Raw genomic sequence first — 27,939 nt, forward strand, 5'->3', positions numbered from 1 at the left:
AAAATGTTTTCAGACCAAAAGCAAGGATAAATCGCACAAAACCGTCTTACCAGCTTTGCAGGGATCCTTGTAGTCTATCGTTTCTGTTTTGTCCTCTTCATAATAATCATAACTGTCATCGTAATCTAAGCAGCTGTGCACGGACACTTTGCCCCATAAAGTCAAGCCGGCCAGCAGGAGTGTGATCCAATTCATTTTACAGGTCAGTGCTGAGTAAAGGTAGTCCATCTGAAGTTTGAATGAGCGCGGATCAGTCGAGGGTCTCCTAGAGTCCGGAGGTGGTGATTTAGCGCTACACGCGCCTCGTGGACATCATCATCTTCATTATCATCATTGGTCCGGTTCGACAGACGGGGCAGGACCGTCAGCGTCGCGCATCTCAGCTGGACAACCTCAACAACTGCTGCTGATCCCAGCTCGCTTTCCTCTTCCACAGTCAGTTCTCCTGAAGACGCAGATCTGCAATGAAAGCCAGTTTTAAAATGAAACAAGACACTGGTGGCAGCGGATGAGGCGTGATGCACATTTAAATTAATATTTAAATGAAGATAGATAGATAGATAGATAGATAGATAGATAGATAGATAGATAGATAGATAGATAGATAGATAGATAGATAGATAGATAGATAGATAGAGAAGAAGAAGACCTAATTACACAGAGTGCAATGTAATTAGGTAGCAATCCTTGTGTTATTCACACATAACATCAAAAGGTATAGGAACAGTAATTTAAAAGTGCATACATCCACTTTTAAAAGAACAGACATACATCTTTCGTGCATTATAAACACAGGAAACATGTTTTTAACAATGCGTCCGAGATCAACCAAAAAGAGCCGGTAGCTGTAAAAGTCACACATTCACTAAACCGTGAGCAATGATTCGACAAAAGCACTGTTTTCCGTCGCCTATACAAACCTTCAGGATGTAACGCAAGTTCCATGTAGGTGAGATCGTATTTAAAAACCGTTATAAATACAACAGTCCCTTTATTAGTGGGTGACAGTAAAAGCGGCTGTGGTGTGACATTTAACAAACATGTTCTCTCTCTCTCTCTCTCTCTCTCTCTCTCTCTCTCTCTCTCTGTCTCTCTGTCAAACTGAACTAAAAGCAGTTTCTCAGTGTGTAATTTGCTGCGTGAGGCTGCTTTAATTTGGTAAGTGTGTACCTCAAAATAGCTACAGCCTGCTGAAGCAAGAAAGCCCAGAAACACTAGAAAAGCGCTGGCTGCAGCTGATGCAGGCTACATTTCCATTCAACACATCTCAGTCTGAGTGTATAAACTTCTCTCATTTGAGTGAAGGGACTGTCAAAACGCCGAAAGGACTCTTAAAGCCAGCTTTGAGCTCGTTTACCGCACTCCCAAGTCCTGACTAATACTAATTTACCGGCCATAACCCCGGGGCCCGATCTCCTTCAACGCCTATTAACCCCAGGAGAGTTTGCATCTCCGTCACATCTGACAGAACAGAGCGGAGCGTCCGAGTAAACGCGAGGAGACCCGAGCCTTGATCGCGCGCCACTTTACAAACACAAAGAATAGACGCGCAGTAGTTTAACACCGTGGCGTCAAACCTTGTTAAAATGTGTGAGAGACGGAGCTTACCTCAGAGAATGCCCTCAGGGTCTAGTGTTTTACAGCCTCAAAGCGCAGGCTCATCCTGAGTACTGCCCTCATATTCCCTTTCTCTCTCTCTCCTCCCCTCTCTCTCTCTCTCTCTCTCTCTCTGGAAAACACTTCTTCCACAGCCACTGACTGGTGCCGCTTATTGCAAACGTGCCCATTTCCCTGGAGATTAACTAGTCTCTCTTTCTCTCTCCCGACACACACATACACACAGATTAATCCCCCCCTCCCTCACGACAAGGTAACTGTGTGTTGACGTCACGCCATCAATCCATCAATCTGCCTCACTTAGCAAAAACTCATGCACTGCATGACTAGAGCACTAGAGTGATTGTAAATGTGGTTTAAACAGTGGTTAAAATTATGAATGATTAACATATATGAATGGCTGCTAACATTCTGACAAGGAGTCAGTCAGAGGGCATAGGTAGTGACCAATTCAGTGCAAAGATGATTTGAAAGGAGGGAAATCTCCCTGGATGGGTGAAACAGGGAAGATACTGTGAAACAAAGTTCTTAGTGAGTGCACATTTGTGTGTGTGTAGATCAGGTTTTGCCCACACCAGCAGTCACACAGGAGGAACACATCTTAATAATTGAGCACCAATAAGAATTTAGCACCTAAACAGCATGATTTCATGTAACACTGAAAACTTTGATTCAGCTTTGCCACCGGAAAAAAAAAGCATTTTGCACTGCCCCCAATGGTGTACCAAACTGAATATATCAATTAAGATTCAACTGCCCCCTGTGCATGCTACTTAAATAACAATATGTCCATATTTATTTATAAAACTAAAATGCTTGAATTGCTCTATACTGGAATCTCAGTGTGGTTCTTACACTGCCAGCACTCAAACACTAATCAGAGGTATTTTCCAGGCCTTTAATGGACGACATCTGATCCTCAGTAACCTCAGCAGCAATACAATGTTCATTGGGATTGAGGTGTAAGTGAGAACACGAATTAAATAAAGACGCGATTAGCATCGAGGTGCCAGATTAACTGACACAGACTGCAGTTTGACCTGTCTGGTTGAGACCTGGAATGGACTTAAAGGTGCCATAGAATGCAAAAATCACTTTTATAAGGTGTTGGAACACAGTTGTGTGGCTGCTGTGTGTGAAAACAACCAGCCCATAATGGTAAAAATCCCCCCACTCATTGTTTTATAATCCCAATAATTAATAAACAGTCTCTCCACACTATTACTTCTAGGTTTCTCACTACTGTGATGACGTAGTCGACATAGTACTGCCCATTTGTGATGCTCTCTGCCCTATTAGCATATACACAGCCCTGAGTGAGAAGCTGCGGTCCGCCATTACTGTTCTCTTGCTGTAGCTGCTGGAGGTACAATGTTAGCGCTATAGAGCCATTAAATGTGTCATATATTGGGATGCACCAACAAACATAGGAGTCTCCATAGGCCAGTGAGCTTTAATTTTCGAAGGAAATGTCCCAGAAACATACTGAAAGGTTTTGTACATTTGTGCTAACATTTTATACCGGACTGCCTCACAAACGAGGGTCAGTTCAGTGCTGGAGTTGTGCAAAGATTTCTTCTGAAATAGGAAGAAATTCATACACAAACATCCTGCGGAGTAACATAAACATGTGTGAATCGTCCTAGACATGAAATTGGAGAAGTAGCTCAGGTTAGAATGTTCTTCTGCAGGATGCACGCAGTTCTGTTTATTAACCACTAGAGCGCCAAAATTTACAATGTGTTGCTTTAAAATGTGCTATGTGAGTTTCCTTCATACATAACAATTTAGAAAACATTGCAATCGTTGAGCATCTGTAAGCCCAGTTTTTGCTCTGTGTTCTGGACCTTTGGAACGAGTCGGATCGCTCATCACTGATGGCTTTTCAGCTGATTAAGAGAGTCATCGCGCAAGATACTTCTCTGATTGGCTCATGAGCATTCCAATAGGGCTATATGAAAACGTTCATAACGACAAAGCCATCTGGAATGAAGAAAGTGAAGAAGAACTCATTTTTATACTGAAAATGATAAGCAGTTGCTGCTTAATTTATGGTTTGTATATCCAAAGTGCTAGCTCTGCTTTTCCTTTGACAAATACAGACTACTGCCACAAGCAAAGAATTTACATTCTACAGTCTAGAACTGTTGGCTGTAGTTTTTGCTGTGCATTCAACCTCTGAAGCAGGTGTCACAAGTCCACTTTTTTGCCACTAGTTTTTAATGTCATATTGTTATGTCACATCTTAATACAGTGGGTTTTTCTATTTTTTGTGTCAATTGTTTTCATGCAATTTTGTAATACACTTAACTCTCTGTGGGTGTTTGTAGCCTGAGTGAATTACTAAGAGGAAGGCATAGACTGCTTTGGTGCGAGAGGTGAAGTCTGGTACACACTGTACGTGTAAGTGTGGAGTGAGGGACCGTGCCCTTTGACCCTGTGTGTGACCACAGTTCTGGAGTGTAGTGGAGTCCTTCTGTGAGTAAACACACACTTGGCCAACGGGAAGAGAGGATTTCCTCTGTTTAAACGCTGTGAGAGTGTTCCAGGAGAGAGGAGACAGAAGCAAGGTCAGTGAAATGGATGTGCTGAGATTTTAACATTTTTACCGTAATTTTCTTTACGTTATAAGCCTCTAACAAGCTGAATAAATCATATATCTTACCATTTTGTAAGCAATATTTTATAATATAACCCATTTCCTCCTACAAGGATGGTGAGAATATGAAATATGCAGACCAGTAGACAAGGAGAAATGTAAAGAAAACACATAAAGGTATAAACACAGTGCACACTGTTTATGCGTGCACTTAAGGCTTAGAGTTAAAACAGAACTTCTGTTCTTCTAAACTGAATTAAAAGAATATTCTAATTTGAATATTCAGTAACCAGTGCGATTAGAGTATTTCAAAGAAAAAGAACAGCTGTAGTAGGAGAGATAGAAAAATATATCCTTGTAAAACATGTGCTTTTACAGGAATGTACATTCACAAGTACACCGTACACAGTAGAGTAATTTCTGAAAGGAGCTGAGCTTTCAGCCCCGTTCTAGCACACGGAAATCAGCATGCTGTGATTTTCCTTAAGTAAAGAGTGGATGTGTGTGTCAGGAACTGGTGTCTCTTTGAGTCTGTGTCTCTGGCTGTGTGAGATATGTTTCCTCTCCAGAGTGGAAGTGCATTATGATCAGCTTTAGGGAGTGTGTAAGTGTGTGTATGTGTGTGTGGACATTTCTTCAGTTACTGACTAAACGAAATCCTAACCTAACATACAGCTGAAAAGTAAGTAAATTAAACTCACTCTGACTAAATTATATTGAATACATTAATTTGGATTGGATCTTACATAGATATTACACAATATCATTCCACGCAAAATATTAATTTCACAAGGTGTGTGTGTGTGTAACTAACATGTGCATGTGTAGCCCCTTGCATTTTCTCTTTCCCTCCATCACCTCACATATATAAAGGTGTGGACTGCTCCAGATATGATAAGAGCCATGCAGACCAAATCACTCGGGCTTTGTGGACAGGGGAAGATTGGACAGCTGAGGTGGCAGAGCCAACAGGAAAAGGCCCCCTTTGAAACAGGAAAAGGACGTGAAGATGTTTGTCAAAGGATGCTGAAAGGATTGTTACATCAACTAAAGGAGCTTCTGTGTGTTTAGTTTGGCGTGTGTGTGTATATGTTTCACTACTTGTAAAGGGCAGATTTCTGGAAATGGCCTTGCAAAGACAGTCTTTACAACAAAATGACTAACTTATGTCTTATTTCACTTCTAAAAATGCATTAAGTATGGGGTTGTATTGTAAACACACCTCAAGACCTCAAAGATATGTTGTTTACTGACCATCTGATTCCTTCTGCATTTCACATTGTTCTGGAGTTATGCCTGTGAAATTATCTGTTCGTATTACTTTTGGATAGGCAGAATTGTAAATTCAGAAAGTCTATGCACATTTAGACAACATTAAACCTGATCAATAAGGGTTTTGGGGGGTTTACTTGAATAAGCAGCAAATCAGATCAGACTTTGCTCCGTTAGTCAAAAATGTGGCTAAACAAAACTAATTGTGTCACAGTCTGAACAGAAAAAGAGCTGGATGCACACTGTGAGTGACCTACACCCAAGTGTGTGTTTAATCTTTAATTATAAAGAATAAAAATAGCCAGGATCTTAACGAGTGATTCAGAGTTAAATTATTTCTTGGAATTCAAGACTTTGCTGCTTAGCATGGGCAAGTAGGCTCTGGGTTAGTAACCATTCATATATTAAAAAAGACATGCAAAATATGGTTCAAATTACAGATATATTATCTCATATGGCCTATACTCACATTTCATTTAATACATATAATTTTACCTACACATGCCAGTTTTCCAGGTCTTCAGAAACAGATCGAATATAGAAAACCAGTTACAATTTCATCGCAGCAAAATTAATTTTACATTTTTTTCCAGTTCATCCTCAGAAACCAAGTGCTGCCATGATAACTAATATCAAAACCATCATTGTACATATGGTATATTAGAGTATTTTTAATGTCTTGAGAAGCTTTATTTTTTATCTTCAATCCCTTTTGTTTCTATAATTTCTTGGATATGGTACCTTTTTTGGCAAATAGAGATATGTTTTATGTTTTATTGTGTAGTGTTTGGTTGCTATTTTTCTTGTCATTATTCACAATTGATAATCTAAGATTTTGCAGACTTTATCTTTGGATTCATGAGTGAAAATGTGAAAAACATGTTTGTGTGGATGCTCCTGGGGTAGTGACCTATCACACGCAGATCTGATTGGCTGTGGCAGGGTTCTGCCGGGGTCTGTGTGAGGTGTCTGTGGAGGTGACTGCTCATCTCTGTGATTGGCTGATCCCTAGCAGCAGCTGTTCTGATACATAAAACTCAAATGTCCAACAGACGGCGTGAAAACACCTCCAGAGCATCTGTCTGTCATGCCACCACCGCAGCCGATGGGGAAATGGAGAGTCGGTGTGCTGGAGTACAACACACACACACACACACACACACACACAGAAAGAGAGTTATCATTGTATTCAAAGACAAAGAACAAGAGGTTACACTGTACTGTTTAAAACACAAAGAGAGTTACAGAATCATGACAAAGAAGATAAAACTAAAGACAGAGTATCTAAGGAAAGTGAAGGAGGTGAAGGAACTCTCTCTCTCTCACTCACATACACACACACACACAGAAACTTGATTTAATTCCCTGCTGGATTCCCCTACAGTAGCCCAGCACGTATCATGATTAATAGATATAGTTTAGAAGTGTTTCATGCGTAATTGCTGCTTTACTTGATTTACTCATAATCACATGCAGGTGGAAGAAAAGATTATAACATGTACCAGCAATAAAGCCAAGAATACCAAAGTCTGAACTATACTTATAGCCAATGGTTCTACTAAACTAGATTTTTTGTAGAAAATGTGAGTGGTATTAACTCACCGCTATAATTCTACAGTGTTGAGGGTTCTTTCCAGGGTTTTACTATGTAGTTGTTATGGTAATCTGAAATCCCTGAAATCCATCTCTCTCTCTCTCTCTCTCTCTCTCTCTCTCACTCACACACACACACACACACAAACACACTCACTCACACCCCACAGGCACACTCACATAAACAACACAAACATTAACATACACTACTTCAAACTGACATGAATGTGAATCTTTCTTATTTTTCTTTCTTTGGACATCCACACACATACTGAATACACACACACACACACACACACACACACACACACACAAAGATTAGGATGGTGTTCACAGCCCAGTGATAGAAGGATATTTGGAGAAAGAAGAGAAGGTTAGGCCACCCAGAAGAACAAAGAAGAAATACAGAAAAAGGGAAAAGGACTGAAAGGAGGAGAGGATTTGAAACAAATGAATCAAAGATATAAGCTGCCCCACTAACACACACACACACACACTTGAGTACACAGCTTGCATGCATGCGATCATATCTGTCTCATGTCTTTTTCATTCCTGACACTCATTCTGCACCACAGGAAATAGATTCACAGGACTGCTTTTGTTAACATTTAAGACGTTTAGGCTGATAATGTGGCTGTAACCGTATGAGCATTAGCCACCACACAATGACAGGGGAAAAGGGGTAAAACAACATTCTGTGCAGTTCAGCCTATGAAAGAATAAAATTGACATTCACATGTTGCTTCATTTAAAACTACAGTCCCAATGGCACATGAATGTGTGGAACATGGCTATAATTGAAATGATGCATATGCACTTTTGCACATGAAAGCTGATTTAAGAAGTTGCTCATTTAGCCAACATTTGACAAAATGCTTCAGCAGCGCCATCTGTTGATGTTCATAAGAAATGTCTATTTAAAATTGTATTTAATAGTAATGTCACACACACACACACACACACACACACACACACACACACACACACACACACACACACACACACACACACACACACACACACACATATATATATATATATATATATATATATATATATATATATATATATATATATATATATATATATATACATACTGTCCTCATTTGTAAGTCGCTTTAGATAAAAGTGTCTGCTAAATGTAATGTAAATGTAAATATATATTTACATTTACATTAAATTTATTACATTTACATTACATTTAGCCATTTAGCAGATGCTTTTATCCAAAGCGACTTACAGATGAGGACAGTGGAAGCAATCAAAAACAACAAAAAGAGCAATGATATATAAGTGCTATAACAAGTCTCAGTTAGCTTAACACAGTACACGTAGCATGGGCTTTTAAATAATATCATAAATAAAAAGAAAACAGATAGAATAACATATATATGCATGTATTGTTTTTACTTCCGATATTGAATTGTTTTGTTTTCTTATACAAGCCTAATATTTTGACAGAAACAATAGAACAGAAGTTTTAGGAAAAATTCAGAGGGAGAGGCAATCAGAAAAGAAAGTGTCCAACATGCCAAAGTAAGTCAGGACTCCAAATACTCAAGTGCAAAAGTAAAGTAATTGGCCATTTGTGAAACTTTGTGCTGTTGTTTAATGCATTCAATAGGATATCGGTGTCAGCTCTCCTGCGAGACTGGAGCTAATGTGTATTTTTTAGCTTTAATTAAACACATATCAATGCTACTCTCAGCCCTCTCACAGGAAAGTAATGAGAGAAGTAGAGATGGTATTGCTGTTTTAGGCATTATGAGATCCCTTTGGGCTAAAAGGAGAAACTGCCATACAGTTGCTGTCTCCTCTCTGATCAATAGTATTGATCAGGTTTATGCTAATAGGTAAGGAATGAAAAATGGAGGAGATTGCTTGAATCTGCTATGCCAGCAACTACAGAATAGAACTGAGTAACATGTCGACACAACTTTACATTAACTGCAGAGCTTTTCGAATAGCAGTAAAGAAGAGTGAACTTTACCTTTACCGTAGACATGTAAACTTATGAACTTAAGACTTGTTCACAAACTTTTGCTTGATGTCAGAGGCAAGTTTGTTTACACTGCAAAGGCTTGAGACTTAAAGGAACAGTTCACCCAAAAATTTTAATTTGTTGAAAATGTCCGCACCCTCAGACCATCCAAGATATACATGCGTTTGTTCTTCATCTGATTTGGAGAAATGTAGCATCACTTTCTCACCAATTGATCCCCTGCAGTGAATGGGTGCCGTCAGAATGAGAGTCCAAACAGCTGATAAAAACATCACCATAATAATCCACAAGTAATCCACACCACTCCAATCCATCAGTTAATATCTTGTGCAGTGAAATTGCAGATCTGGTGCATACATATCCACATCCTTATTGGATGCTTTCTTAACTGCTGCTTTCTCACCGCTGTCATATGTGTGTGTATGTGTGTGTTTATTTTGTTATATGAAGAAAGTGTGCGGCACCTATTTACTTATTCATCTAAACATCAATCTCAGCAACAAGGATGGCGTCTTCATGTTTGTTAACAGTATATCGTTGCAAAGACATTTCAAACTTCCAAAGATATTGAATACAATAATGGTTAGGATTTGAGATATTTACTCTGCTTGCAATATATTATCGGTTTAGTGTTTATTATTATTATTATTATTAATTTTATTTTTAAGTACAAATATTAGCATTTGCAAATATTCAGACAGAACAGAAAAATGTGATGGAAGTTATTTTATAACATAGAAAGATGAAATTCAGGAGGTAGACTGAAAACAGAAAAGGAAGTTTATTTTGGTTGCGAACTGCATCATTCAATTAAATCATTACATTCATATACAAGACATACCACTGAAGTCTCAAAGGAAAAATACATAAGCTGACTTGAAATGCCAATTTATGGCATTAATGTTGAAAGTTTAAGCTTGGGTTTAATTTAGATTAAGAAATTTCCCAAACTAAAGGGTTTTAATTAAAAATTCTGAATGCAGGATTATAGACTTAATGTTGATTGATTTAGCATTAACATGCCATTTCATATTACAGAAATACACTAACTATAAAGATACTGAAACAGACAAAAAAGACAATATATTACAGAATGTTCAATAGAGACTGCAGATAGGACTTCATCGGGCACATTTTCATTGTGCATTTTGGTATTCATTACAAAACCATACGATCTAAATAAATGTCTATTTTATTAGTTTGTGCCATTAAAATCTGCTGTTATATGATCTGAAATGAAACTCACTGCTTGATAAACATAGATAATACAGATTTATAGCTATCATACGTTCAGAATTATTTAGTTTCCTATATAGTTCTTATAACATAAAAAAGGAGTTCAATTGATAACCTTTTCCATTTTCTTTTCATCTGAGCAATTGTCTGGATATGATAATTATTAAAGCATTTGTAAATGAAACAGGTTTATCAAAAGCACTCCCGTTCAAAACATCAAGCATAATTTTATTGAAACCCACAGGGACAGAAAGAGACTTGAGATCAAGGTGTGAATGAGTCTACAATGGCTTCAGTCATAGTCAGAATAAATAGTAATATTCATTGCTGATGTACATTCATCACAACACAGTGCTCTCTGATTGGTTAGAGTGATTGGTGATCATAGTTACAAAATAATCTCACAATATCAGTGTAAAACACAACCTTACAAAAGAGTGATAAATCGGTCAATTGGCCTCCACAATATCAAATGTCTGTGTTCTCCGTGTTTCTTTTCTGTGTGTGCATGTACAGTAATAACCTTTGCTTGACTGAAGGAAACTTGCTCTAGAGTAACACTAACCTAGTTGATCGAAATCGCAAAAACCCTACAATAGGGTCAACTAGCACTTTACCAGATCTACATAGCATTTCATTTATTTATATTCATCCATATTTACAAGGACAACCATATATGCAAATACTGAGTAACACTGGTTGTCTTTGTTAATGTAGGAATGGCTTAATGAATGGCTGTTATAAATGTAAAAATGCAGTACCTCTAATGCAAAACAGCCAAAACAAACCAATAAACTGAATTATGTTATTTTAAGTTGATGAGCACACACATACAACAACAATGAATATTTTACACCTATGATGCTTGTGTAGGCCAAAGCCTCAGGTGAGTTAGAAGTTGAGTGTCTCTGACATCATCTTCCACCAATCCATGAGCTCCTCCTTCTCTTCCTCCTTCCTCTCTTCCAGCGACTCCAGCTCAAAATCCAGCTGGGAGTGAGAAAGACGGAGACATCAGAATAGGATGTGAGATACAATGAGAAAAGGGAGAGAAGAGAGGGTGTGTGTTTACCCGTGTGACAGGGCTATGGGGAACAGCCACTTTCTTGACCACAGTCAGGTACCCAGGAGCAGATGCTGACACTTTGTAGTTACCAGGACCCAACAAGCGCCAGTAGTCACCATCCTTAGCTAAAGAAAATAATGACCAATCAAAAATATGTAAGTGATTTACGTTTGAAATTTTACTTCCAAAAAGTGGCCAAAAATGCCACTAGAGGGCAGTACCACACACAAGTTTTGAACAGAAACCTAACTGGGTGTTACCAAGTTCATTGTTTTAAAGGTGAAACAATTGTTTCTTATTTATTTTCTCTCTTAATTTGCAGAGACAAGTCACTTTTTAAAATTTATGTACACAGAATTTCATGGAAAGAAAACACAATTTTTTTGTTAAAATATAATAACAATAACACCTTTTTTATTATCCGTAAATATCTGTAATATTTTAATTCTCTGAAAAGTAAAAAAAAAAAAAAACTTTATTTCATTACTTGCTTAGTTATACAATATAATATTTATGAGGAAGCACATAAATCCATGGAATAAAAATATAAAGTCCAAATTCAAAACCTGGTATAAAAGAAGTATTAATTAAAATATATATTTGATACATTTGTATAATAATTAACAATAATTGTAATATTAAATATTAATATTTTGCACTACTTCTAGGTCACTGATCAGGTAATATATATATATATATATATATATATATATATATATATATATATATATATATATATATATATATATATATATATATATATATAAGCTGTGCTTAGCCTTTAAATTATTTCAAATTGCTGTGTGTGTGCGTGTGTGTGTCATATCAGGACACAACTCTGTATAATGTCATGGGTATGACACAGGTATTACAAGGAGAGGGTGACTTATGAGGACATAACCCATTTCCCCATTTTTCAAAACACTTATAAATCATACAGAATTACGTTTTTTTAAGAAAGTAAAAATGCATAAAGTTTCCTGTGAGGGTTAGGGTTAGGTGTAGAGTTGGTGTAGGGCGATAGAATATACAGTTTGTACAGTATAAAAACCATTACGTCTATGGGATGAACACACTTTTCACAAAAACAAACATACGTGTTTGTGCGTGTGTGTGTGCGTGCGTGTGTGTGTGTACCTGTGGTGATATCATGGTCAATTCCTTCAACAGAAATAGAAGCGTTTGAGATGGGGTTTCCTTGTAGATCCCGCACAAATCCCGCCACTCCTCTGTGAACCTGTGAAGGACGCGAGGGATCAAGAAGGGATGAACCTAGCCTCCTCTAATCCTGACTCGTGAGTCTGAGCTTCACAGAAAACAAAACAACTCTCCGCCTTCAAACAAAGAGCAGGCGTCAGAGAGGATTGGGCTGTACCTGCTCTATGTAGCTGACCAGTGAGTTACGGTTCTGGTCCCAGTACTGCTTGAGTGTGTCCTCAGGAGGAAACTTATCACAGCTCAGCTCCAGGGTGATCTCAAAACAATTGCTGCTAAGATAGTTAAAGTCCTGCATGCCTGACAGACAGAGATAGGGAAAGATCAAAGGTTTTCAACTAACACTAAGTGACTTTTTTTTATTCATCACAACATTGTCAAAGCATGTGGAGACCCAAACATAACAAATAGAGTATATGAGTGTTTCATTATACCTCCAGGCACACTGTACCAGGCTCCTCCGTTCGTGATGCCCTCTTTGAAGCTGGAGTCATCATCATTCTTGCGGCATGGCGGTCGGTTTGGGTCGGACATCACTGGGTTATAGCTGGAGTAGGCCTTAGCCAAAGTCTTAAACACCTGATCATCTGGACTAGCACTATATTCATGAGTAGAACCTGGTGGACAAACAAAACAAATAGCCAATCACATTCTATGACCAGTTTTCCTGGTTTAATTCTATGATCAACTGGTATATGAGATCTCATTTATTCACTATACTTGTGAGAGCCACAATTTTGGTAACATTTTTTAAAAGCAACTAATAGAAAATGTAACTTAATATGACAAATGATGTTGAATGATGCAAATATTTTGTATTTTTTAATATTCAAATATTTATCTATCATTACAGTACTGTATATACGCCATATATACATTTGTGTGTGTGTGTTTGGTGCTTTCTCACCACTACGCGTCTCATCATATGGGTAATTGGCCACCACGTCTCCTCCATGCAGATTGGCTGACAACACAAAAGGAATGTCCATAATCCAGTGAATGACAGCCTTAGTTTCTGGTGCCAGCTGTAACACACAGATCAAAAATCATTTCCCCAGCTCAAAAAATAATGATGCTCGGAGCACTGCTAAAACTACCATGCTACAACATTTAACAAATAGCCTCTCTCGCCTTGGTGTTTTCATCCACAGCTTTCTTCATGTTTTTCAGGAGATGGTTGTTGGATCCACCCTCTCTTTCATTCATGTAGATGATGCGATCAAGATCTGGAAAGTTTCGGTTCAGATCAATCCCCTGAGCATTGCTGCGGCCCACAAACCAGTCCTTCATCTCACCAGGCTGCACACAGTTATGAGAATAATGATACTATTAGCCAAATTGCCATAATCTAAATAAATAAATAAAAAATCTCAATTTTTAAATAGTTCACTCAAAAAATTAATAAAAATTGGTTCCAAATTTGTATGTACATCTTGTCAATATATATACAGTATATTATTTTTTTAAAGATTTTTTATGCTGCTTTTCTACCAGTAAAGTATAGTAATTTTTAATATTTTTTTTTTTGAGCTTAAAATAATTATTTTGTCAATTTAATGCATCTCTACTGAATAAAAAAAATATGAATCTATTATAAAACACACGCACACACATATAATTTTTTTAAGTACATTTTTTTTTTGACAGGGCTGACATAAAGTTATGAACAGTGAAAGTTGAACAGACTGAGATGTGGGGAATAAGTTGCAGACTAATGAGGAAATCACTTCAGTTATTTGTCATTTTTCAGACGCTACAGGAAAAGCCAGAGTCTTGTAAAGTGAGTTCCAACCTGAATACAACCGTTACTGATTTAATGTACAAATAAAACCCATACCCAAAATCACCTCTGAAACTATCCCAAAGCCCAGACAGAACGCATGTTTGCTGTGTTATCAGTAAAGCAGTGCAGTAAACCACACCACAGTGAGGTGCTTCATAATCTCTTGGTATCCCCTAAACACATGTGAATCTAAAAGTCAAATGTGTCATGAAATGTTACAGCCCACACTTGTGTGAGCACAGGCTGCAGAAGGATGTGGTAAACCAAAATAAAGTGTCTTGAAATCAGCATCCCTACATTCTGCCAACAAAACTCAAGTTGAACAGTTTTTTTGGTTCAGTGGTTAAAATATCACACAAACCTCACTTGTTGTTATCTCTAAATTTTGCGTTGTTTTTACATTGTTGTGGGTTCCATTTAATAGTACTACGAAAAAAATAATTAATCAGATTTTAGTGAGTCACCACTAACTGGTAACTCCTGAAACATGCGCACATAATGTGTGTGTACTGAACTTTTGTGCCTCATTGGGTTTGAACCGTCAAACACACAGTTATGTGTCAAGTGTATGTGTCCTTGTAAACACAGGTTAGCAAACAAAAACAGTTGAGAAAGAAAATGCTTGTGTATCAGTATATTTGATATGTGCATTTGATCTTAAAGTGACAGCAGCCTAAAAAAACAACAAAAGAGAGAAAATCTCTCGCTGGCCCTGAATTAAGGGAAGACTATGCAGTGTGTATGTTTTTTTTTTTGTTTTTTGTTTTTTGTACATAACACAATTTAAGTAATATTTTTTATTTCTAGAGCTTAAAGTTTTTCACATGTCTAATTGTTCGTGTTTTTATATGTGTATTACAGTTTTTTGTCCTATTGGTTGTATTTTTATTTTTTTTTTGTTCTTATTTTATAATGTTTACTTGTCTTGTCAAGGTTGAGAGCTATGTTTTTGTGATATTGAAACTGATGATGAGAGTTATGAAATTTCATAAAAACCTTACTTAAAGCAAAAACAACTATATTGTGATATATATTGCTATTTTGAAATATAATATTTTTTTGATATAAGATTTTGCTCATGTTGTTTGCCCCTAGCCTACACTATAACTAAATTAAACCTTTATCATATTATTAACAAAATAAATATGAGAACATATGATAAATGCAACTGTTTTTAAGAATGAGATTTTCTCATTATATTTTCATTTTTATTTTTACAGTTAATATGTATAAACTCTAAATATATATTTAGAAACTGCAAACATATGTGACCCTGGACTACAAAGTCTTAAGTGTCAGTTTTTCAAAATTGAGATTTACACATCATCTGAAAATGGAATAAATAATCTTTTTTATTGATGTATTTGGCCGAGACACAACTACTTGAAAATCTGGAATCTGAGGGTGCAAAAAAAAAAAAAAAAAATCTAAATACTGAGAAAATCATCTTTAAAGTTGTCCAAATGAATTCCTAGCAATGCATATTACTAATCAAAAATTAAGTTTTTAGATATTTACAGTAGGAAATCTACAAAATATCTTCAAGTAACATGATATTTACTCAATATCCTAATGATTTTTGGCATAAAAGAAAAATCTATAATTTTGTCCCATGCAATTCTTTTTTGGCTATAGCTACATTGTGTGTGTGTGTGTGTGTGTACCTGTGAGGCTGCTTTCTCAAAGCCGTCAGGATTCATGGAGGGCATGATGTGAATGCGTGTGGAGTGGATCAGGTCGATGATGGTGTCGTTGCCCTCCTGGTACTCATTACAGAGATACTGAGCCAGATAGATGAGCAGCTCTCTGCCCACTGCTTCATTACCGTGCATGTTCCCAATGTACTTAAACTCCGGCTCGCCTGTCACACAAAACCAAACACAGTTCATGATCCCATGCTGTGTGCACATGTGAGTCAAATCAACCGATGCAAATAACAGCTAAATGATGCATCTTAATTCAAGCTTTATCTTTTAAAAGTGATCTGTTCTATTTGAGTTGCATGAATCACATGCATAAATATCAAAAACAACACCATCAGTATCTTACCAACCAATCAAAATGGACAATTTCATTTAGCAATTATTATAGAAATTTTATGATGTATTTTACAATCATGATACTGGGTTGAGGATGAATAGAAAGATTCACTTAAATTCAATGTCAAATAAAAATATAATATTAAATATAAAAAAAAAAAAAAAAGAGTTCATTACATACTGACAATTTTTGGCATTTTAAGACAGTCACCACATTAAACTGTTAAATGCAAAACTCAAAACTTAAATTAAAACTGTAAAATATCAAGAAAAGCACACTGGAAATCATAAAATAAATCAAGTCAACTGTTTCAAAAACACTGAGATATATAAAAGGAATATCCACATAGTTAAAGGATATTTTAGTATACTTGTCACTTTCCACAAATAGGGCCTGAAACTATTTATAGACTAAGTCATTTCTACACCAGGAGGTCAAACTAGATACTTTATGAGCTGTTTTATTTTCTATTCAGTTTATATGAGATGTTACACTTCCTCTTGGTTATTTTTAATGTCCTCTCTGTTTGAATAATCAAGACATGGTCTTATTTGTTTGCTTTAATGACTTTGGTTTCCTCTTGTTTATAGCGTGTGTTGAATGATTCTGGTCTAGGTTGTGGATTTACTGAGAATTCCTCCTCTGAGAACACCTAGCCAGATGTTAAGATCAACACACACGCATAAAGACAGAGAGAGAGAGAGAGAGAGAGAGAGGGGATATTCATCATCATAACATCCATAATGCTGGATTGACTGCACAGATGGAGTAGTATATGATGTCCACTAGGGTTAAGACGCAATAATAAGAATAAAGACTCGCATCAAGCCGTCAGACCAGAAATGAAACCAAAGAAAACACCTTAAATTGAAGGTTTAAATTCATATAAAAGATGAAGAGAAAGATTCAATATGTGGTACTAGGCTTCAGAGAGACCTAAGACCCAAAACAACAAACAAAATCAATCTAGAAAATAAATCAATATAATCAACCAAAACATTTAAATACAAAGAACCATACCTAACTACTCTAAATTGGCAAATCAGCGGCGATCTAATAGATAACCACAGGAATAAAATAAATTTCACCTCACATTCAAATCAAACCAGTTACACACAACCTTCATATAAAAACCTTCAAAAATATTAATAAAACCATTCGTGCAATAAAATATACATGCTTATACAAAAAAAAAAAAAACAGATATTATATACAGTATCATCTGAACCAGAGCAAACCTGGACTCATTTTAATGACCTTTCAGAAACCTCTCTGCTTTCACACAACAAAGCCCTGGCCCACTTAAATCCTCCCCAACACTTTCACGCTCAAACATGAGCATTGACACACTTCATCCCTCAGGTAACAAGCACAAATCATCAAAGGCCAGGAAAGGACACTAGAAGTTTTTTTCTTTATTAATCTCAGAAACATGAGCTTCTGAGAACAATTCGGCCTGATAATCACACCACACTGAGCTTATACAGATACACAACATACAAGCAAGGTTTACCTGCTTTTGCGCAGTAAACATTATATAATATATTTAAGCACCTTATATAGGCTCTGAAAAGGATGTTTGCATTGGACAGACCCATTTAGAAAAGCCAACACACCAGTTAAGGAAGAAAACAAAGGCATACAGATACAGTACTGGACGCACATTTATTTGCCGCGCACACAGATTGGAAGCAGATGGAAGCGCCGCTTTAATTCAGCAGGGGTCCTTGCAGGCTTTGGCCTTTTTATAGCCGTCTATTTCATTGCCTACTTAAACATCTTAATATTCTTCATCTCGCAATTAAAGAGCAGCATGTGCACAATATCCACAGTGTGTGTGTGTGTGTGTGTGTGTGTTCAAGCTCCTAAATAAGGACGTATGTCCCTGTCACATTTACAACCAGACTTTGAAACTCCAATCAAAATGAAATTACCGCCAAGCTCTTTCACAGATGTTAAAGTCAAAGTAAAGTATTCCCAGGCCTGTCCGCAGGAAATGTGCGGATGAATGTGTAATGTGTGTAGATGGGTAGGTGAGTGCGAAAAAGTGTGTGAGAGACAAAAGTGACGGTGTTTTCATTTTTTTTTTGCACTTAAAAAGCACATATTAATGCTTTATTCTGAACGATCATATTTTAGATCCCTTTACCTAACCATAACCATCACCTAAACTTAACAACTACCTTTCTAACTGTTAATAAGCAGCAAATAAATAATATTTAACAGTTTGCTAATAGTGAGAATTTGTCCCCAAACTAAAGTGTTACTGATAAAAATATATGTAAATTAAATTCAAAGACATCAACGTTCTGAAATAAACAAAAAAACATCCAAACTTTTTTTTTTTTTTTTTTGCATATTTGTTTTTTGGTACGAGTCATCTTTTCAAAAATATGATGCAGAAACAACTTAACTGCAGGGAATCATTAGTATGGAAAATGATATAAGATTTTAATTATTGTTTGTTTTTATCCATTATAAATATCTAAAAAAGAATAATACTTTTCATAGCATTATAGCTATGTAAAGTTGTTCTGGAAAATTCATTTGTCTTATTAAAAAGTTCTTAAATCATCATCTTAAAAATGAATATTGGTACAGGTGTCAGTCAAACTGAAATGTTGCCTTTACTATTTTACATTAATGACTACGTAATACTTACAGAAAGTTCTATGAGAGGTGCTGTGAATGTTCATGTCATAATTGTTTTTACACATGTAGTCTCAAAATGAAACGAGATGGGCGAAGGGTTTTCAGCAAAGATGATTGCAAAAGTGTGAAATCCCACACAAGGTTGTGAAGAACAAACTTCCCCTTCATTACGAAACAGAAACACAGTTATAATGTGCATCTTATCCAATAGAAAGTAAAGCTTTCTGGATAGCAGTGATGAGGAAATCATGTGCGGCGCAGATGAGGTGAAGAAGGAAAAACTGCTCATCTGTCAGAGAAACTGACAAACAAAAAGACTAAAATAACACATTTCAAAGCCAAACAGTCATCATTGCCTCTCTCTCGAAACATATTCTGTAACATCAACACATCTCTCACACACTCACGTCCTCTCAGCTTTGTTTCTGTTCCCTGCCTTCTTTATCCCTCTTTCTCTTTGTTCTCTTTCTAACAAAGAATTGAAAGACAAGAACTATTACAAGGTATCTGTTAACCTCATTTTTGACAATTCTTCAAGACAAACATTTAAAGAGACAGTGTACTGTTTCTTAAATTTATTTAACTTTATTATTTGTGTACCTTCACATCTGTTTGTTAGACAAACCCAAAGCCTTTATTAAGTCTAAAAGTGTATAAATGTAACTGAAAGGTCTCTTTTGTTTAAACCGATGTTCAATACACTCATATTTAAGGGAGAGTTAGATATCTAACAAGTGAAGTTATCATACTTACTAACTATCTGCCTTGAATAAAACTCTTGAATAAAGATGAAATGTCACAGAATGACTGGTAAACATTCCACGATTTCATCAGCAAGCAAATGTAGTCTGTATACTGGGTCCCACAGTAAGATAAATATATTCATTAGGATTGCTGATAAATACAGTAAATGAAGATTAATCTAACAAATTTATGGAGTTAATCTTGATGCAATTTAAACATTTGCAAGATTTTATAAATGACTCATTCAGGCTACATTTATACAGTAAAGATGGTAATATTCAATGCTTTCTATTCGAATATATTATAAAATGATGTCAAATTTTAATTTTCAGCATCATGACTCCAGTCTTCAGTGTCACATGATCCTTCAGAAATCTTTCTAATATTAACATTGAAAACTGCTTGATATTTTTTGTGCAAACTGTGATACATTTTTCAGAATTCCTAAAAAGGATTTATTTGAAATAGCTAAATCTTACTTTATAAATGTCTTTACTGCCACATTGAGAGAAGAGCGAGCTCAGAGATGAGAAACGCAGTGCCTTAGAGAGCAGAAACTGCTGTCTCACCTTCATGCGAGGAAAAGAGAGAGGAAGTGGTTTTATTCTAATCATTCTGATCTTCATATGACCACATGATGACAAATAAATCACAACATCATTTACATAACATCAAAGACTCTCTTCCTCTCTATAACCTCAAACGTCAGCATTACACATTTAGTTTTGATTCCATCCTGTTCTTTGTACTTAGCCCATCCATGCGTGAATTCATCAGTTCAGTCAGTCAGGATGTGTGTGCTTATGACGCAGGTCTTAAAGACATACGCAAACACTACTAGTAACGTCAAAGACACACTGCTTTTCCATCCCCATGTTGACCAAAGGAGACATAGATGACTGATTCAGCACACTTTTTTAGTGAAAACACAGAAGGCCGGGAAATGTACGCTGTTTCATACGACCTCAACAACAATCTGACTGTAGAGACGATGATGATTAAAGAAAAGGAAAGCTGTACACTGTATAACTAAACAATATTCCTGTCCAAAATAACTAATGATCTCATTAAACATATTGTGTGATCTATGAGAGAGAGAGAGAGATGAAAGCAGACGTGGGATCCCTCTAGCTTGCATTATTAATGAACTTTCAGTCACTGGAAGATACACTTTCTTCACACCCATTGTGCAAAAACCCAGAAAGAGACAGAGAGCTTCAACTGTTTCAGATATTCTCTTCTTTTTCTGTACAATAAATATGTACAACACAGTGGGGAAATGTATAGATAGAAATAATATATGACAGTTTCCATGAATAGAGCCTGAAATTTCTCGTTTTTCTAACATATGGTCAGTGAAAAGAGGTGCTTAACCTTTTAGAAAGTTTTCATTATTAACCTTAAGATGTCAAACAACTGTAGAATAGCTTTTCTTATTTTGAAGCATTAAATATTTAAATGAACATAAAAATTAATGGGCTAGTTCCAGAGATGTATAAAGTACTAGAGAACCATACTTGAGTAAAAGTACAAGTGCTCTATCAAAAAAGTGACTTGAGTAGAAGTAGAAGTGCTCTTTAAGCACCACACTTAAGTAGAAGTACTAAAGTATTCAACATTTTTTGTACTTAAGTATTGCAAGTAGTTTATTTTAAAATTTACTACTCAAGTACTGAAAGTAAAAGTAGAAGTATTGTGTTATGTAGCTATTAAAGAAAATAGTCAAAAGTTTGAACATATTGTTTTTACTATTTCAAATGATTAACCTAAAGGACAATCACAATTCCTTTGGCTGTAACTTCTTGTAAACAAAAAACAGTTACTAGGGTTAGTTAGCCCAATTTGCAAAATGATGTCATTAATAACTTACCCTCATGTTGTTTCAAACCCGTAAGACATCAGAGGGTCATTTCGAATTTTTTGAAGCATTGAAAATACATTTTGGTCCAAAAATAGCAAAAACTATGACTTTATTCAGCATTGTCTTCTCTTACGTGTCTGTTGTAAGACAGTTAAAAACAAAGCAGTTTGTGATATCTGGTTCGCGAACGAATCATTCGATGACATTCGAACTGAATCGTTTTAAACGGTTCGCGTCTCCAATACGCATTAATCCACAGATGAATTAAGCTGTTAACTTGTTTAATGTGTCTGACACTCCCTCTGAGTTAAAACAAACCAATATACCGGAGTAATTCATTGACTCAAACAGTACACTGACTGAACTGCTGTGAAGAGAGAACTGAAGATGAACACCGAGCAGAGCCAGATAATGACTCGTTCACGAGTCAAGAACCGTTTCTGTCAGACGCGTCCGATTCATGAACCGAGGAGCTGATGATACTGCGCATGTGTGATTTAGCGTGAAGCAAACCGACACACAGAGCGTCTGGAACCGAACTGATTCTTTTGGTGATTGATTCTGAACTGATTCTGTGTTAATGTTATGAGCCCATGTGCAGTCAACGCCAATGACGCCATTGCATCGAGCGCAAAAGAATCGGTGAACTGTTTTCTTCAACTGGTTTATTGAATCGAAATGTCAGAAAGAACTAACGTTACTGGTCATCCGAAAACCGATGCAACCGGTTCTTGACTCGTGAACGAGTCATTATCTGGCTCGGCTCGGTGTTCATCTCTCTCTTCACAGCAGTTCAGTCTCGCTTGATTCGCTCAATGATGTGGCAGCTTCATCAAACCTGCCATCTACAGTTCTGGCAGTGGTTTGTAATGGAATGATTCGTAACCTTTTTATAATTGTAACGAGTAACGATGAGGCACATAAAAAAAATATCGGAGTAAAAGTATTAAACTCAGCGAAAATATGTACCGAAGTAAAAGTGGAAGAAGGAGAAAAAAATAATACTCTAGTAAAGTACAGATACCGCCTTTTTAGTAGTGAAGTAGTTCTACTTCGTTACTATACATCTCTGGCTAGTTCACCCAAAAATGAGAATTCCTTCATCACTCAAGTCATAAGGGAGAATAACAATGACATAATCTTAATTTGAGGCTGAACTGCTTAATTTTAAAATAATGTTTAAATATTTATATTAAATTAAATTAAATTTAATTAATTTAATTATATATTTTTAAACTATGGCAAAGTGGGTCACAGGGTTGCATGTTTAGCCATGATTTAGCTACTTTCTAGCAAGTTTTGTTTGGTTTATGTTTTTTGTATTTATTGATTAAAATATATTTTTTTCCATGTTCCCAACCATTTTTTTTTCTTACAATAACTTGAGCAATGGTTAAGTTTGATGAATAAACAAAATGTGTAAAAAAAATTAACAATGGACTAATATTAATTACTTTTCTTCCCATTTGGGAAAATGCATCCGGTAACAGGATTGTACAACATGTGGGATACAGTGAAATATTACATTTTGGACAATAATGAAAAATTATAAATATATATATATATATATATATATATATATATATATATATATATATATATATATATTCAATTCAATGGATAACGACAAACAATGGTACTTTTGAATGATTTTATGTATTTTTCAAAACGAACACCATGGGCCCTATTTTAACGATCAGAAACGCAAGTGTCAAAGCGCTAAGTGCAATTTAGTTTGTGGGCGGGTCTCGGCGCTGTTGCTATTTTCCCGGCGGGATAAATGGCTCTTGCGCCCGGCGCAAATCTAAAATGGGTTGGTCTGAAGTAGCTTCATTATTCATAGGTGTTGTTTGGGCGTAACGTGAAATAAACCAATCAGAGCGTCATCCAACATTCCCTTTAAAAGCAGGTGCGCAAGTTCCATTATGGATTGCTATTATTAGGCGTATTTACCAGGCGCACGCCAGGAGCGGTTCACAGCCGAGGAGACTGGTGTTCCTGTAAGAGCAGTGAAAGACAGAGAAGTTGTGTTGTATGGGGATGGGAGAAACCCACCCAAAATAGCGTCGGTTAAACAGGCGTGGGAGGAAATAGCCACAATTTTTTTCATGGTTCTTGACGGACAAACCAATTTGTCAGATGTCCTTATATAGCTACATATATGACCTCAAACAGGTCTGATCCTTAATTACTACAATTAGCCTCAATAATTTGTAAGCTAGATTTATGCCTATTTTTTCACATCTTCGTGGCACACCACAATGATTTCCGTCATCTCAAGTGTTAATATTTTTTTAGTGTAACAATTTATGATTTGCAAAAATAACTGTTGCATCTGTGTAGATTACATGAGCAAAGTGTATGCGCGTTGTGCACGCTATACACTATGGTCAAGCATGCGCCCTTCAAATAGCATAATGAACAACGCGCAACGCGCAATCGTTTAATGGAACAGCAAAATAGCACCAGGGATTGTTTGCGCCGGACCACGCCTCCTTTTTTGCGCTGAACCGCCCAGGGAGCGCAAGTTCATTCACTAGTTTAGCGACGTGCTTCTGTGGAGGGAAAAGCGCGCTTTGCGCAGGTGCAAAATAGGAATGACACATGCGTCGGTGTACAAAATCAATTGCGCTGGGTGCAAGATAGGGCCCCATGTGTCCTTCAAATGCTTTTAAATAAATAAATAAAAACCACAGAATACCAATTAGCGGAAAGTGCTATCTGAAAATATGAACATGCAATATTAATATTGAAATACAAAACGCTTGATCAGTTTGAAAAGGGGGTAGTTCATCCAAAAATGAAAATTGTTGTCATTTACTCCAAAAGTGTATGAATATAAAAAAGATACTTTGAAAAAGTATGTTATTAACCAAACAGTTGACGGTATCCATTGACTTTCATAGTATTTTTTTTTTTATTCTTCATACCATTAGTCAATGGCTACCGTCAACTGTTCTTCAAAATATCTTCTTTTCTGTCCAACAGATGAAGGAAACTCATACAGGTTTGGAACAGCATAAGGGTGTGTAAATAATGACACAGAGTTTTCATTTGTGGGTGAACTATCCCTTTAAGACAAAGCAATAAAAAGACCAGATCTAATCGTATGTGTGAATGTGTGCATCTGATCTAGGTGTTGTCACATGCTCACTCAGCAGAGCACCAGATGGCCTGTTTCTGAGCGCGTGGCATCGCACGCTAATTCTTCCACTCATCTCTTCCTCATCTGACTGAGCACAGGGAAGCGCATGGCTCACAGTGCTAAGCTGATCTGTCTCTAGGACAACAGCTATTTCTGCCCAGCTGTAACACTCAAGACTAGCAGCACCCGACCTGTCTTTGATATCCCGTTCTCACTCCTGCATCTGTACGCTGCTGCTGCTGAGTGGGTTGACCACGGCTACACGGTATGGGTGGTGCTGGAAACTCATCTGCTAGCAATAAAGGACTTAATGCAATGAGTCATATCCATGCAAACACACATACGGAGAACCAACCATACTATTTAAGGAACAGGGGCCATGAAGATGTGCAAACAATGGTTCTTATTTATTTAGACTACTGTCCAGTGGTATGGTCGAGTGCATCAAGTAAAGACTTCGAAAAGTTACAATTAGTCCAGAATAGAGCTGCACGACTAATGCTGAACTGTAAGAGAAGGGTTAATATTTTGAGAATGCAATAAATTCTAGGTTGGCTACTGGTGAAGGATAGGGCAATTGTTTCTCTGCTATGTTTTATAAGAAATATTTCCGTATCGAGAGTTTCAGGTGTATTGTACTTTTAACATTTGTATAGTAATGCTAGTCATAATTTTAACACCAGGCATGCATTAAAAGGATATTTTTGCTTCTTGTTCTAAAGCACTGTAATGTATAGAGGAATGAAAATATGGAATGAATTGCCATCAGACATTAACTGTTTTTTAACAAGTAAAATGAGGTTTGAAAAATCGTTAAAAGAATATTTAATGGTACAGTACTCTGTTAATTGCTGATTTTTATCTTTTGAATGAATATTGGGTTTGCATGTTTTATTGTATTGTTTTATTTTTATTTTAATGGATTAATGTAATTTTGTTTTTTTACTTGTCGGACTCCATTAAGACTAACCACTACCTTGGTATTACTGTCAACTAATACATTCAATATTTCTTCTTAAAAAAATGATTATTATTATTATTCAACAGAGAATGTTTATTTTAAATATTTTTCATTAATTTATTCAATTTGAAACGCAAATATTATATTAGTAAATACAGAATTTAAAAATAACCTAGATTAATAAATGCTTTGTTGTGAGTTCTAATGAATTAACTAATGATGATAATTAATGACTTCAATCTAGTCAGAATAAATTACATTATAGGGTAAAGATAGGTACTTGTTTTATAAATTCAAGTCTGTTTTAGCTAATCAAAATGTGTTTTATTGATATTGATAAGCTATAAATATAATAGCACACATCATATTGAGCTTCAGTAATCACGTACTGAAGACAGAACACAAAATATCAAAAAATGAACACTCCTAAATAACCGATGCGTCTCTATAGGTTTCAGTTGGAGTTGTTTAGTGATTAGCTTAATCTGTTCCAGTCCCAAATCTAAATAGAGCACACTAAATGAACTAATTAGTATACACAGCTCCACATCAAAGACTTAAAACCATAGTAGCCTACATAGGCCTACACAACACAAACTAAATGCCAGCATGAATATTACTTTCATGTTTTAAGCCTTTATTACTCAAACCCTGTCTTGTGCAACCATTAGAGGAATGGCATATGTAGGCCTAAAATAAAGATCTGAATGTGCACTTCAAAAATTCTTATTTTATTCTAAGACTCTCTGAAATACTTTAGTCTGATGGCTCCAACATTCAGCAATCGAGGTTTTTTTTTAATGTTGTATTTTTCTAGAATAATGACAGCAGACAACACTGGCCCTCATTTAGACAACCGAAGGCTCCTTCACACTTTACTCTGCAGTCTCTATAAGTAAGCTAATAAACGATATAATCAATATTTATGTTAATGCATCTATAAATTTAGTAAGAAGTAGTGCGTTTCTGCAACCCTCGCAAAATGGCGTCCACGCGCACAGTGAGCCCCGGGAGCGCGCAGACCACACCAAAGCGCACCTGCGCGTCACAGTGAGCAGCGATAGACATCCGCGCGATGATTTATGAAGCACTTGGAACATGATTAAATGAAACAGCACACACCATTATGACCCTGCAAAACAGTTTCTAATGCAATCACTGTTGGGTTTCAACAGACCTAGAGACAAGTCTGCATTACAAATTTGAATGTTAAAAAATAATGAATTTCAATAGCCATCGAGTGGATGTCTGGCTCGCCTTGGGCTCCTCGCCTGTGTATGTAAAGAGCCTGAAACATGTAATAGTCTAAATATACAAATTGCAAAATGTCAAAGGTGGTTATTTCATAAGAAGAACCCCCTTTAGTGATTAAAAGTCTGATTTAATTTCATGTACAATGGATAAACATGGCACACACAAAGGAAGATGCTTGCTTGTGCTGCTCTACAGAGCTTCATTAGTTAATGCAACGATGGTCTGCCTTCCTTCATTATAATCTGACACAACGAATGATCCTCTCTCACCAGGCTCATGGACCCCAGGGTTGTCGCTCATCTCCAGCACCAGAAGCTCTCGGCCCTCGTGACTCTCGCCCACCGTGTAGATGCGGGTGATGGAGGGGCACTGCAGCCACACGGACACCAGCGCTTTCCGCATCTCCTCATATCGGTGGTACTCGAACGAGATTCCGCCTTCCCCCGCAGCATCCCCGGCCGAGGCCAGAGCCAGCATCAGCAAAGCCCCGCAGAACACCGCCGCTGTCATCATCACTCCCGTCTCTCAAAGCACTCGACCCTTCTCTCTCTCTCTCTCCGCCTATTCCTATTCTGTCGCTCTTGGCACCCCTGTCAGTCTTCCTTTTCTTTCCTGTCTGGTTTTCCTCGTCTCTCGTTTTCTGTGTCGTGTACCGTATAGAGCCGCAGCAGAACGGATGCGTGCGCACGCGGGGACGCGCTTGAGATAGTGGAAGCGCAGCGCGCAACTGGCGAACGCGCACGGTGCTACCCCTGCAGGGGCGTGGCTTAAGTTATGACGAAATCGAATTGCAGCGTTGCATTAAGTATCCAAAGGTCAGATGGATTATATAACACTATACACTTATAGTGTTCATGTTAAATTGATTGAGGTTGGATATGGGTGAGGCTAGGGACAGG

At 36.8% G+C, this 27,939-nt stretch overlaps 2 protein-coding genes across 2 annotated transcripts in view; both read right to left on the bottom strand.

Moving 5' to 3' along the window:
* LOC113106913 (dorsal-ventral patterning tolloid-like protein 1) overlaps positions 1–1,760 on the bottom strand; it is a 35,469-nt gene extending 33,709 nt beyond the window's left edge. Inside the window, exons 1-2 of the mRNA XM_026268954.1 lie at positions 1,609–1,760; positions 51–459 (exon numbers count right to left, since the gene is read on the bottom strand). Coding sequence (XP_026124739.1) covers positions 51–228 — 178 coding nt within the window. The 5' untranslated portion in view covers positions 229–459; positions 1,609–1,760. The remainder of the gene's footprint in view (positions 1–50; positions 460–1,608) is intronic.
* Positions 1,761–9,840: 8,080 nt separating this feature from the next.
* Positions 9,841–27,769, bottom strand: LOC113106919 (carboxypeptidase E). The gene is made up of 9 exons (XM_026268967.1): positions 27,310–27,769; positions 16,048–16,244; positions 13,732–13,899; positions 13,508–13,625; positions 13,035–13,217; positions 12,761–12,900; positions 12,523–12,622; positions 11,392–11,510; positions 9,841–11,309 (listed from the first exon to the last, which is right to left on the bottom strand). Exons 1-9 carry the CDS (start codon positions 27,551–27,553, stop codon positions 11,211–11,213), a joined length of 1,368 nt encoding a protein of 455 aa, XP_026124752.1. The 5' UTR covers positions 27,554–27,769; the 3' UTR covers positions 9,841–11,210.
* Between the last annotated feature and the right edge of the window lie 170 nt (positions 27,770–27,939).

Source organism: Carassius auratus, chromosome 1, assembly GCF_003368295.1.
Source record: "Carassius auratus strain Wakin chromosome 1, ASM336829v1, whole genome shotgun sequence".
In the NCBI taxonomy this organism is placed as follows: Eukaryota; Metazoa; Chordata; class Actinopteri; order Cypriniformes; family Cyprinidae; genus Carassius; species Carassius auratus.

Coding starts and splice junctions, on each gene's coding strand:
- LOC113106919 (XM_026268967.1), bottom strand. CDS start 27,553: ATGATGACAGCGGCGGTGTTCTGCGGGGCTTTGCTGATGCTGGCTCTG. Junction 13,900..16,047: donor TTGAGAAAGCAGCCTCACAG/GTACACACACAC, acceptor AACTGTGTGCAG/CCTGGTGAGATGAAGGACTG. Junction 12,901..13,034: donor CTGGTACAGTGTGCCTGGAG/GTATAATGAAAC, acceptor TCTGTCTGTCAG/GCATGCAGGACTTTAACTAT.